The 13,683-nt window shown below is 37.3% G+C and overlaps 2 protein-coding genes across 4 annotated transcripts; both read left to right on the top strand.

Moving 5' to 3' along the window:
* The first annotated feature begins 890 nt into the window (after positions 1 to 890).
* Positions 891 to 8,291, top strand: zranb2 (zinc finger, RAN-binding domain containing 2). Of its 3 annotated transcripts, XM_056253994.1 has the most exons (10): positions 891 to 1,157; positions 1,704 to 1,756; positions 2,680 to 2,788; positions 5,047 to 5,129; positions 5,241 to 5,317; positions 5,428 to 5,577; positions 5,807 to 5,952; positions 6,453 to 6,512; positions 6,965 to 7,117; positions 7,317 to 8,291. In XM_056253994.1, the coding sequence occupies exons 1-10, from the start codon at positions 1,102 to 1,104 to the stop codon at positions 7,369 to 7,371; spliced, it is 942 nt and encodes a 313-aa protein (XP_056109969.1). In that variant the 5' UTR covers positions 891 to 1,101; the 3' UTR covers positions 7,372 to 8,291. The 3 variants fall into 3 exon arrangements, with proteins under 3 accessions (XP_056109969.1, XP_056109968.1, XP_056109970.1); XM_056253993.1 differs by having other exon boundaries at positions 6,965 to 8,291; XM_056253995.1 differs by lacking the exon at positions 2,680 to 2,788 and having other exon boundaries at positions 6,965 to 8,291.
* Positions 8,292 to 9,113: 822 nt separating this feature from the next.
* Positions 9,114 to 12,126, top strand: ptger3 (prostaglandin E receptor 3 (subtype EP3)). The gene is made up of 2 exons (XM_056253991.1): positions 9,114 to 10,067; positions 11,205 to 12,126. The coding sequence occupies exons 1-2, from the start codon at positions 9,213 to 9,215 to the stop codon at positions 11,559 to 11,561; spliced, it is 1,212 nt and encodes a 403-aa protein (XP_056109966.1). The 5' UTR covers positions 9,114 to 9,212; the 3' UTR covers positions 11,562 to 12,126.
* Positions 12,127 to 13,683: the final 1,557 nt, after the last annotated feature.

The following is a 13,683-nucleotide window of genomic DNA, read 5'->3' as shown; positions in this document are numbered from 1 at the left end:
AAGCTACAGGACATCGGCGTCTTTCAAACCATGACCTGCGCGAAAGAGAAAAAAGAATGAACGCGTCATTGTACCCAGCACTTTTGAAAATGCCCTTCCGAATGCGTCTCTGTCCCCCCCACATTTCAAACCAAACTGACGCCCATGGTACCCGCGATAGAGTTCTATTAGGAAACACACTGTTTAGTTGTTCAGTGTTATGATAACAGGTCAAATGTCATAATTAGCCAGCATAAGCTGCAAATGAAATAAAAATTTGGTATTTGTGATAATTAAACTGTGTATTATTAATGAATATATAAAATATATTGCTAATTTAAATAACATTAATGAATTTGAATGGATGAATAAACAAACATTGCCCAATTGTTATTTTTTTTATTTGTCTTTATTTATTATATTTTCAATGAACGATTAGTTACCTTTACATCATTAAAAATGGGTGTCTCAACTGTACCATGGTACTGTCTCAACTGTACCACATATGGGTACAGTTGAGACAAAGTTGAGACAAAAAGCACCTTATTTTTATGAGCTAATTGTGGAAAATATAAACTACTTATGAGTAATATTGATTGATAATATCTTAGTCTACAAGCTCATGAAATGTCATGTGGCATATCATGTGGAAATTCACGTCTTTTCAGCATCTATTTTTGTGTGAAAAATCAAAACGCAAAAAGTGTCTCAACTGTACCCAGTCTACCCATAATGCGTAAGGTTTTGCTGGTGCATGTGAAGTTTGTGGCTGTGGTTCAAAACCTAGCAAGTCGCCTACTAAGGCAGCATCCCTTGGTGTCTGGAATCCGCCTGTCGTGTCCTATATTTTACAGTCTATGGTCGTGTCCAAAATTTGCGAAGGGAAGCACGAAGCAGGCTAGGCTAGCAGCCAATTAGATTTGAGACGCAACCCATGTGTGTCTTTCGTTGTAGCAAACGAATTCTCGCATAATATACGCTCTTCCACTCTCAGAAAAGTGTTGTTTTTGATGTACGTTTAATGTTGAAACTCGCTAGTGTTGGTGTATTAAACACATATTGTTACTCGTAAGGTGTTAATTTCTCTGTATCATTGTGGCGGGGGCAACTGAGAAGACGAACATGTCCGGGAAGAGTTTTCGCGTTAGCGACGGAGACTGGATCTGTCCCGATAAAAAGTAAGACTTGATACATAGTGGTTTATTAAAAAGCCTAATGATGAATATGTGCGCAGTTCTTTAAAGCCAAAACATGTGCGAAATCAATGTTGGACGAGAGAAGCCCACATGCTACTGTTAGCATAGCTACTGTTAGCTTTAGCGCGCGTTTGTAGCGTGTGGGTGGGCCTGTAAACGCCATTAAAAGCGTAATTTCCCAAATTTAAATGGTAAACTCACTTCTTTCCTCTAAAACACTGGTAATCAAATGCTTTTTAGAGTTGCACTCTCAAAATTATTTGGAAAATATTAACCATTAGCTAGTCAGATGTGTGCGCAAGTCTTGACTAACTGCCATTATTATATCGTCTTCATTAGAAAATGCAGTGACATTGGGCTTTTAAATAAAATAAATAAAAATATTTATTTGTGTGCACCACTGGAGCGTCTCACTATTGTTTGAAAGTGTCAGTGAGGTAGCCTGTTCATTGTGTGTATGAATGTTGATTGGTGTTTATAATAATGTCGTCTTGAGACCTAACCAGTTTAAAAATTTTAACATCTAAGGTGTGGAAATGTCAACTTTGCTAGAAGAACGAGCTGTAACAGATGTGGCAGGGGTAAGTGAGTTATACTACCTTGTGTATAGTCATTACGTTTTGTATTTAGATGTGTGTCACACAGTGAGTATCAATACATTGTGGTTTAATACTAAAAGTTCTTTCCTAAAGGGGTAGTTCAAAGTTCCAAAAATTATGTCACCATCATGTTGTTGCACATCCATAATACTTCTGTTCATCTTCGAAACACAAATTAACTTATTTGAATGAAATCCGAGAGATTTTTGTTCCTACATTTAAAGTCTATTCAGCCTAAACTCTGACGGTTCAACAAATTCATAAAGAGATTGTAAAAGGAATCCAAATTCAATGTTTATATGGTTTATTTAAAGTCTTAAAGGAATAGTTCACTTAACAATACAAATTCTGTCATAATTTACTTGCCCTCAAGTTATTTCAAACCTGTATGAATTTCTTTCTTCTGCTGAACACAAAAGAAGATATTTTGAAGAATGTTGGTAACCAAACAGTTGATGTACCCCATTGACTTCCATAGTATTTTCTTCCTACTATGTAAGTCAATGGGGCCCATCAACTGCCTGCCTGGTTATCGACATTCTTCAAAATATCTTCTTTTGTATTCAGCAGAAGGAAGAAATTCATACAGGTTTGAAACAACATGAGGGTGTGTTAATGATGACAGAATTTTCATTTTTTAAGTGAACTATTCCTTTAATAAAGTTTCTTTGTTATTTATTTTATGGTCTCCTTATAAACGTTTTGAACTGTCAGATTTTGGGGTGAATAGACTTTTTAATGGAGGGACGAATCTCTTTCATTTCATTAAACATGTCTTAATTTGTGTTTGGAAAATGAATGAAAGACTTGATTTGACATGAGTGAGTAACAGAATTTTCACTTTTGAGTGAACTATCCCTTTAACATGATTAGTCTAAACTAATTGGTCAATGCTCTTTAAACAGAAAAGACAACTGAAGCAAAGATGATGAAAGCAGGGGGGACAGAGATTGGAAAGACCCTCGCTGAGAAGAGCAGAGGTCTCTTCAGTGCAAACGACTGGCAGTGCAAAACGTGGGTATTGCTATAAATGTCTTAATTATACTTCCAATGTGTACAGTATCTCACAAAAGTTAGTACACCCCTCACATTTTAGCAAACATTGTAGTTTATCTACTCAAGGGTCAATACTATAGAAATGAAACTTGGATATATTTTAGAGTAGTCATTGTGCTGTTTGTATAGCAGTATATATTTACTGTCCTCTGAAAATAACTCAACATGCAGCCATTATTGTCAAAATAGCTGGCAACAAAAGTGAGTACACCCTAAGTGATAATAGCAGTACGTCGTTTAACCATGCAAAGCCACATGTGCTATTCATCATGTTCATGTTTTGTCGGCTTGACAGGACCATCCAAATTGTTGTATCTTGTATTAGAGCAGTTAAAATTTGTGCTTTGAGTAGAATTCTCTCATACTGACCACTGGATGTTCAACATGGCAACTCATGGCAAAGAACTCTCTTAAGGATTTGAGAATTAGAATTGTTGCTATCCACAAAGTTGACCTAGGCTATAAGAAGATTGGTAACACCCTGAAACTGAGATACAGTACAGGCCAGGGTCATACAGAGGTTTTCCAAGACGGGTTCCACTCGGAACAGGCCTCGCAAGGGTCAATCAAAGAAGTCGAGTCCTCGTGCTGTGCGTCAGGTGCAGAAGCTGGCTTAAAAAAACGGACGCATGAGTGCTGCCAGCATTGCTTTAGAGGTTGCAGAAGCGGAAGGTCAGCTTGTCAGTACTCGGACCATACGCTGCACACTGCAACAAGTCGGTTTGCATGGCCGTCGTTCCAGAAGGAAGCCTCTTCTGAAGCTGGCTCACAAGAAAGCCCGCAAACAGTTTGCTGAAAGCAACCTGTCCAAGAGCATGAATTACTGGAACCATGTCCTGTGGTCTGATGAGACTAAGATAAACTTGTCCAGAATGTGTGGCGATGCCCTGGTGAGGAGTACCAAGAAAATTGTGTCTTGCCTACAGTCAAGCATGGTGGTAGTAGCATCATGGTCTGGGGCTGCATGAGTGCTGCTGGTACTGGGAAGCTGAATCTAAATTTGCCGGAAGTTGTCTGGGTTTTCCCAGGCTAGTTGTTCTGCGGACTTGGCCTCAATCAAACTAAATCAAACACTCCTGTGAAATTCAAACCAAATGCTGCCTTCAAGTGCACCTTGGAAACTCGTACTTCCGAGTTGAGCGTCATTCATTCAATTTGGATACAACATGGAAATAGCCTAAACAAAATAATTATATTCTGGACAATAAACCCAAATAACTGCATCTTAGTTTAAAATAAAAATATACATTTTTTGTCACGTAATTATTCATGGCATCACAACAAAAAATGTTTTTACATAAAGCATATACTGTGAAAGTTGAGTGATTAACTTTACACCATTTGCTACAGACTTGCTTTCAGCTCACTAGTCTCTATATATAGATTACAGATGTATATATTTTACATTATAGATCAGTGTTTCTGCCATGCTCATAAAAGTCACAAAGGCCCTGTTTACACCTGGTATTAAAATGCATTTTGGTCAATCAATCACAAGTGGTCGACTCTAAATACAGGTGTAAAAGTAGTTGAAAACTTTCATAGTGTAAACACTCACGTGGTCGAATGCGTTCGAATAGCCACAAAAGAACTCCTCTCCGCCTACTGACCTAATGTGTACACATTATGGGAAGCGTGTAGCCAGACGGGATTTAAACTTTGTCGGCTGAAGACCCAAGTTTAGTTTGAAGATGAAAAATGTACCAAGCACAATGTTCTCTCACCATTCCTGATTTTGAACACACACTCACAGCGTTCAGCACGGTCTTGTGGCTTTCAAGAAACTAAAGGTGCTGCTCTCTGTGTGTTTTTCCGTCATCTCCGGTGGCTCATGCGTAAATTGCACAAGCTTATTTTGTCCATTAGATCTCATAGACCCTCCCCTCAACGAAGTGGTTGAAAGTGGTCAAAAGAGACAGATTAAAATACCAGGTGTAAACGCCAGTATGTGTCTCCCTCGACTACTTGTGATCCGATTGACCAAAACGCATCTTAATACCTGGTGTAAACGGGGCCAAAGTCTTCAGTATTACTTAAAAATCAGGTGTGTATGATTTGGCATGGAGCTAAACTCTGCAGGACAGTGGCCCTCCTGGACCAGAAATCGCTGGTTTATATTCCCAAATCCAACCCATATTGGACTATAAGCTATTTGAGAATTGCTAATTCACCAAAGTTATTCATTTCTGAACTTGTTTTTGTTTGTTTAAATCTAGGTGTGGCAATGTAAACTGGGCCAGAAGATCAGAGTGCAACATGTGTAACACTCCTAAATATGCCAAACTGGAGGAAAGGACAGGTATGCTTTGTCTGTTCAAAATAGAATGCTAGTATAATTTTTTGCATATTGACGGAATCTTTTTGCCATTATTTTTGGTTAATCCCATATGCGTGATGCATGTCTCAACAGGATACGGTGGAGGATTCAACGAGAGAGAGAATTTAGTCTACAATGAGCGAGAGGAGTCTGATGGCGAGTATGATGAGGTCAGTAGGAATTATTTTTTTTCAGTCTACAGAGATGAGTAGTTCTTGTTATTAAGAACAGATTTATGTAATTTGTCGTCATTTAATTATTTTGTCGGTCTTCTGGACAGTTTGGGCGCATAAAAAAGAAGTATCGTGGGAAAAGTAAGAAGGACACTGAAAAGAAAGAGGAACCAAAAAAAGAAGATAAAAAAGATGATGATGGTGATGATGATGAGGAAGACGAAGATGAAGGAGATCTTTCAAAATACAAACTTGATGTAAGTGATTTATTTTCTGTCGGTCTGTGTTAGTGGTCTTATACTTTTTTTGCATTTTGAAACAAATTTTATTAGCTATATTAGACCACACTATCAATTTATTTACTTGTAAAAGTACTGCAGTCATACAGATAGGATTTGAATAACAAATTGTAATATGCTGAACAAATCCTTGTATCTTTAGCAGATATATGAACATACTGTCACAGTGGTTGATGTGCTTTTTTAGGATGATGATGATGATGAAGAAGAAGAAGATGATGCAGATTTGTCCAAGTACGATTTGGATGCTAGTGATGAGAAGAAAGGGAGTCCCTCGGGCTCCTCACGTTCATCTTCTCGCTCGTCCAGTTCAAGTTCCCGGTCTAGGTCCAGGTAAAAGGGTACAGGTCAAGGGTAACTCCAGGCAAATGTCAGTATCAGCTCAAATCTTTATTCAAATCTTATCGTATTAATCTGTTTTAATGTTTAATTTATCTTTCTTTCCCTTTTTGCTTCCTTTTAGTATTTGTAAAAAAAATATTCTGTCTTTTTCAACTGCATTTTTTTTATTCTGACATGATAGTATAAAACTTGATGCTATTTGATGAAAACAATCATGTAAATTCAATGCTCTGCAATTTTTAAGTAATCCACGCCATTAACACTACTTGAAAAGGGTTTAAAGATTAAACAAAAGGTCTTTATGCAAAAAAGACCTTTTATGCAAAGATTAAGTAGATATTTTGTCTGAAAAATGCCAAAGCTGATCTTTCCTTTTTTTTAAACACTTGTCATTTGATAGTGACTGTTCTTGGGTTTTCATTAGAATGTCTTTAACTTTCAGAAAAATTGGAAATTTGTGGTGTGTTTTTGTTGATGCCCGTGTTTTGCAGATCCCGGTCCAGGAGCTCATCCAGTTCCCGATCTCGCTCTCGCTCCAGGTCCAAATCCAGGTGAATGAGGTCACATCCACTCTCCAGGAGAGAGAGTGTGTGTGTGTATGAACAGCCAGTTGCTGTAGTGAACTTAAACAGAAGTCGACTTTTTATCTCTGTTATTAACATGAGGGAGCAGTGAAATGTAGCTTTATTTCCTTGGGAATTTTTGCACAGGATTTTTTGACTTTTTGTTCAATTTATCTGATAACACTGACATCTGACAGGCAATTATAGCTTCAAGTTGTTCTGAAACTCTTGATGGGTTCTGCTTTGTTCTTTTGAAAAGTTCAGCTGGTCAGACCTGCAGCTTTAGTCTTTTTCAGAAGTTGTAGTATTTACTGTAATATTTAGAGGGCTGTGGATGGATGTTTTCCTCCCATTTCAGTCCCTTTGGTAGTGTTATTATAGTAATCTGTATAGCGATATTTGTTGACCTCATGTGAATGCTTATTTATCCCCTTTGAAAGATCCAGCTCCAGATCAGGAAAGGGCTCTGCTTCCTCAAAGAAGAGGTCTCGTTCCCCTTCATCATCGCCTGAGGGAGGCCAGAAGAGGAGTCGTTCCAGGTCCTCCTCTGGTGGCCGCAAAAAAAGACGCTCACGATCGCACTCGTCTGAAAGGTTTGGTGTAACACATGGTGTCCTGGATATCAGGCGTCCTTCTGCATTATACACAGGGCTCAGTGCTAATACAGTACATGATTGAAACAAATGTGCTTTTCTCTGTACAAAACTTTATTCTTTGTTTTGATATCAAGAACCAAATCACTTAATCAGTCATGGTCCTTCTCCTTGTCTCTTTCTTTCTATCTCTCTTTAGGCGCAGAGACTCATCTGGATCGTCCCACTCTGGCTCAAGCTCAAAACAGAAATGATTAACAAAAGAAACAAATCTTTCTAAAACTGCATGTTGTTTTTTCCTACTCCAGTTTTGTTTTGTTTTTTTGTGCTATTGCAACTACCCAACTGTTTGAGTTCACGTTGATTTCCATGAAAAAAAAGGAAAAAAAAACTTGCGCACGTTCACATAACTTCCTCTCAAAAGAAATCTGTTTTTATTTTTTTGGTTTTTTTTACATCTAGCCAAATCTTTCAACAGCATAACTCAAGGTGTAAAGTCTATAGCGTAAGTGGGTTTACAGAGAAACAAGTCTGTGACTGTATAAATGGCACATATCTCCTGGACATCAAATTATGTAAATTGATATGGCAGAAGTAGTTTTATCCATCCATTGTCAGACAGTACTGCAGTCCAAATTACCAGTTTAACAATAAATTGTTGATTTAAAAAAAAAAAGATACTCATCAGATGCTGGTTTTGTAGATCTTTTGTGATGTAAAACACTTCACTTGAAATATTGGTGGTTTAAACATTATTTAATCACGTCAGCAATGCCAGCATCTGAAAGTTAAAAAGTGATTTTCCTCTGAGGCATAACATTGCCTTGTCTAATTGTGTGCGTTAAAGGTAAGTATGTTTTTTATACTTGTAGAGATTTATTTTTTTCTGGCAAGACAGATGAAATGTTAATTTTGTTTGTCCTTTTTTTTTGGTCTTAATTTTGAGATTCATCACTTGTTGAATTAAGAAACGTTTTAAAGTGCACAAACTCAAATAACTTATGTCGTAAATTACTGGTTATGTTTTTTCCGTGGTAAAATCAAATTTGGAACATGTAATCTGAAATATTCAACCATCCCCACCCCCTTCTGACGTGAAATATGAAAATGTTTTACTGTTCATTAACATGACTTGACAGTGTAATCAACATGAATAAACACTTGTTAATCTGAATCTCTTGTTTGCACTGTTTTTGTCTTTCCATGTTTATTGTATTGGGAGATGTGATGAGAATTTTTCTCCCCAATATTTCTGCCTCCCAAGGGGAGACAAACTCCCAGAGGCTACCACGCTGCTACTTATGGGGAATGTTTGTGAAATTACACATTAATTTATGCTTTATGTCCTTGTCTATTTTATAGAAAATTTGTATTATGAGTCTGTATGAATTATTGTTAACGAGCAAAATACACATTATAGCGACGAGTTGCTGAGAATCGTTTCTCGTGCGCTAGATGGCACTTGTTGCGTTCAAAACCATCTGTGAGCTAGCCTGGTGGTGCAGGGGAACATTATCGAATAAAACATTTAACAGTGAATTTGTATCCCCGTTTAGAGATTTGCCTATCACCAAAGTTATTTGTATTTTGTTTGTTTTTTAAATAGCGATCGTTAAACCTAAAATCTCCTTGAGAAATTAAAAAAAAAAGTTCACCCACTAAAAGTTTGTGTAATTCACATTCTCGCTACAAACGCTTGTTTAACTACATTTTGGTTAAAAGTATTATTCCTTCGGTCATACAGAAACGAATGTGTTCCATCGGCTTTGGTTGAAGGCCACATTTTCTCTTTTCTGACATACACCAAACAGCAGAAAAAAAATCTTACTGAGTTCGCATTTGGAACTGAGCAACACGTGTAGCTTATATAGGCTATATATATTAAAACAGTATTGTTGAAGTAAATATATTCTTTGTGGAACTTGCACTTCTGTTGTCTTTAATTCTCAGCATATTTTACATTTCCATAAGGGTCCCGCCTCTGTGTTTATAGCGCGCGCTCGGACAGCAGAGCGCACAAAGTGAGACGGACTTCACTGAGGACTCTACTTGTTCAAAGAGCTACTGTGGCCATGAACACGCTCCCTGAAAAAGGATGACATCCAAATGTAAGTCTTCAGATGTCTTGCCACAAAACCTGACTGCTGGAACCATGACGTGGGAGAAGAACGTCTCCAAATCTTCGCAGGACAGAACGGGCAACGGCGCCAGCTGTGGCTCAGTGTCCGTGTTTTTCCCCATCGTTATGATGATCACTGGAATGGTCGGAAACACTCTCGCGATGCTGCTAGTTTCTAGTGCATACAGAAAAAAGGAAAACAAAAGGAAGAAATCCTTTTTGCTTTGCATCGGCTCGTTGGCGTTAACTGATCTTTTCGGCCAACTGCTTACAAGTCCGATTGTCATTTCTGTGTACAGAGCAGATCTGAAATGGAAACGCGTGGACCCATCGGGAACTCTATGCGCCTTCTTCGGTGTGTGCATGACCACTTTTGGCTTGTGTCCTCTCTTTTTAGCCAGTGCCATGGCCATTGAAAGGGCCTTGGCCATCACTGCTCCTCACTGGTACTCACATTACATGAAAACCAGCGTGACCAAGCAGGTTCTGGTCATCATTTGGTGTCTAGTTTTGATCTTTGCCTTATTGCCCATTGCTGGGGTTGGGCAGTACACTTTGCAGTGGCCAGGCTCTTGGTGCTTCATAAGTACAGGTGACAAGGACATAACGGGAAATACGTTTTTTGCCACGACCTTTGCGGCATTGGGGATATTTTCTTTACTGGTTACTTTGTCTTGTAATGTTATGACAATTCGTGCATTGGTTACACGTTGCAAAACGAAGTCAAGCTCGACCCAGTCGTCCAAGCAATGGGAAAGGTTAACAACAGAGACTGTTATTCAGTTGATGGGCATTATGTGTGTCCTGTTGACTTGCTGGTCACCTCTACTGGTATGTATCATATCAGCCTTTGCCAGACACACTTACTGTAGTCGATATCAGATGAAAGCTTGCAGTGTCATTCCTGCTCAAACTTTAATGTACCCTGCTACAGAAAGCCTCAATTGATATTGGATAAAACCGAATATATGAATTTCTAGGGTGAACTCCATAGGTATTTACTTGTACTGTACATGTTCACTGTAAAAAAAAAATATGACCAATAAGTTATGACAACATATGTTTATACAAGATTCAACTCGTTTTTAAAGTTAATTTAATGTAATTTAAGCTGAAATGTCTTAAACATCCAAGTTGATTGTACTTAAAAATTGAAGACAGCAAACATTTTTTACAATGTTGAGGAGGGCTACTTGTTACAGTATGTTTTTTTAGCATTCATTTGAAATTAGTTACTGTTTACCCTGTGATTTCTATCCAAAAAGAGTTGCTGTTATGATGACATTCTGCAGAAATGCCAGTTTTCCCCAGTTATGTAATTTCATAACTATAGGCCCACACAGAATATCCAAATTCATTTTTTGTGGAATGAATTGACTATGTTATGGCCAATAGTAATAAATTGCAGATATTCAAATTTAATACAATTTTGCCTAAATATTTTTTTTTTTAAATAACACCCAACACTAATTAACCATTTTAACAAGACATCACAATATAATTACAGTATTTTGAGATCTAATAAAGATTACATTTAGCACTGTTATTAAATTATAAGTGTTTTTAAATATGAACTTAAGTGAGCGTTATTTGACGCCAAAGGTCATTTAAATGTAAAATTAGGGGAATCAGATTACTGCACAATTAAATATCCAATTTTAGTCAATACATATCCCATATCAACTGATAGCGATTATTAAAAAAATGACAAATATCCATAAAACAGCATTTCCTGGAACTAAGAGTACTGAACTTTTATTGGTACCTAAATAAAAAAATGTGCAAAAATATTTAATGAACAAACCTGCGGGGGTGTAAAACTTTTAAATCTTACAGAAATCTGCTGAGCAGTCTTTGGAAGTCTATAAGCACAAAGAACTTTTATTAATTTCGAATGAAAAAAAAGTATTTTTTTTAATCATTCTTATATAATATGCCCATTTTGGTGTGTCTCCTCCCATTCTGCAGGTCCTTATGTTGAAGATGATCTCGACCCACACATCCTCCCATCAGTGCGGTTCTGCTGCTGTATCTCTCTCACCCAAGGACTTACAGATGGACTGTAATTTCTTTCTCACAGCCATACGTCTGGCCTCGCTCAATCAGATTCTAGATCCGTGGGTTTACCTGCTCCTGAGAGAGATCCTCCTGAGGAAGTTCTGCCAGGTGGCCAGCGCAGTATCCAAGTGCTCACTGGACGCACAGAAGGAAACCCAGAGTCCTCTAGATGCCCTAAACAAAAAGGCCATTCAGAATGATAATGTTCACAAACAGTCCCTGAACATGGAGAACAGTAACTTGAATGGGGGCCAAGAGGAACAGTGACAGTTGTGCAAAAACGGAATAGGAATAAAACAAGGAATAAAATGACAAAGGGTATACCCCATGATCAGAAAAATGATTAGGTGGAAACTTTCTGTGGATTGGTTCATTGATGTAGGTCGATGTCATCAGCATTCTACCGCAAACCCATCACTTTTTTGTGTCACTGTCACAGTCAACACATTCATTTTGTTCAGAGTCACTCGGCGACCTTTGAAGTGAAACAAAATGGCAAGACCTTAAAATAATGACATATGCAGGGTTCCCACTGACATGAAAATATCATGCAAGGTTTAAAAAAAATACACAAGTTAAGATGACATTTTTGAGTGGTGCATTAACATTTATGTTCAGCTTGTAATTATTTCATAGAAAAAAATATTTTACATAAAAACAATGGAAACAAATTGTTCAAAAGATCTGGGGATCTACAACAGCAATATTGGCAAATTAGATTTAGTTCAAAGCAAAATCATAAACTGATGTTTGCCAGCTCCCATGGAGACTACATTCAGTACATTATACTTTTATTCACATGCCAAGTGCAAGAAAAAAAAATTGAAGGAATGTTTCTGCTTAATTTGCAGTAAAGTGCTGAATGGTCTCAAATACCTCCTGCTTTGCATATTTTCACTCATTTTAAAGCCTCTTACAAACACTCTAAACTTTTATTTCATTTTGTTGTGTGCATTTCTCAATGCCAAGCCTGCAGGACTCTTTTTGAGGTTGATAGCCATAAACGTGGATATGTTTAATTGAATTCCATGCTTGAATTTTTCAGTTGGATTCCTGAGTGAAGTTATAGTGCGAATGGCTCTAATTCATTAGTGTGTTGAGATGCTTCTGGCCTTAGAACAGCTCTCATTTTTTGATGCACAGAGTGCCTCAAGGTGCTGCATCTTTTATGCGCAATATTCTTGATAACATCTGTTGTGATCATAACCAAAAGCCTTTAAAATTCAAATGGAAAGCAATTTCAACAAATGATGCTGAGTCATTCATGGAAATTGCTTTTCATACCAGTCATTGTAAAGAGGCCATTAAAGCTTTGGTCTTTCCATATTTTGCATCCTTTCAGTGGTATGTTATGTAACATTTGAGGTAGGTTGACTTTATGAAAGATATTTAATGAGCAGTTTAATGTTACACATGGCTGATAAGATGGCATGCAGTATTTTTTGTTTGTATAATTTTAATTGAACATGCATAAATTATTGACAAGGATGATTGAAGCTGTTCTTCTAATTGGGCCCTTCAGTTTCACATCTGTAATCATGACTGAACATCATCTTAGCATATTATATATTTTCACTGTGCAGTTGGTTATTGTTATAGAGAGGACCCATGGATCATTAATTATGCTAAACAGCAGGTTATATTCATGGCACATGCAAATACATCTGTGATGTATTAAAGAATATTAGAAGTAAAAAGGCACATTTTAAGCATTTATTCAAAGATTAATTACGATCTGTAATTTGTTAAAGGGAAATATTGTCAAAAAAAATTCTAAAGCTCTGCCTTTGTGCCTCAAATTCTTTGAAACCAGCTTAAATCTCCAGGACACTGAAAATGTTTGCAGTAATGATTGTACACCCTATACAGATTAAAAGAAAACGAGCGAGGAAGATGCCAAAGCAGTATCTGGGAAAAAGGGAGAGGAAATGTAATTGATTTCATAGAGCTCTGACCTCTATAAAATACATCAATGTGAAGCGGTGGCATGACCAGAAAATACATTTGAAAGATTGCAGGAAATTGCTAGTATTCTGTTTCCACCAAAAAGAGATTTTGGCAAATCCACATAACAACCTGATTTCTGATTGCTCTGGAAATGTTATGTGCAGGAGTCAATATGAGCTGGGTGTCAATGGGAGCTGGAATACTTTTTGTTAATGGATTTAACATTTGACATATGCTCTCAGGCAGTGATTACAGAGTAAAATTAATTAATCTGACATGGGACTTAATTAATAGTGAAATGAACGTTGCTCCGGTTGCACTGTCAGACGCGATTAACTTGGTGTTGTGCACTTGGGTAGCTGCTGAATGAGGAAAGGGAAAATATATGACTGCATAATATTTCATAGCTAAATTAAAAGTCCAAATGCAGGTCTCGCTTGTG

The sequence above is a fragment of the Rhinichthys klamathensis genome, unplaced genomic scaffold (assembly GCF_029890125.1).
Source record: "Rhinichthys klamathensis goyatoka isolate OS25496 unplaced genomic scaffold, OSU_Roscu_1.1 h1tg000109l_1, whole genome shotgun sequence".
Taxonomy (NCBI): domain Eukaryota; kingdom Metazoa; phylum Chordata; class Actinopteri; order Cypriniformes; family Leuciscidae; genus Rhinichthys; species Rhinichthys klamathensis.
Note: the sequence above shows the minus strand (reverse complement) of the source record. Positions and strands in the feature narration are given on the sequence as shown.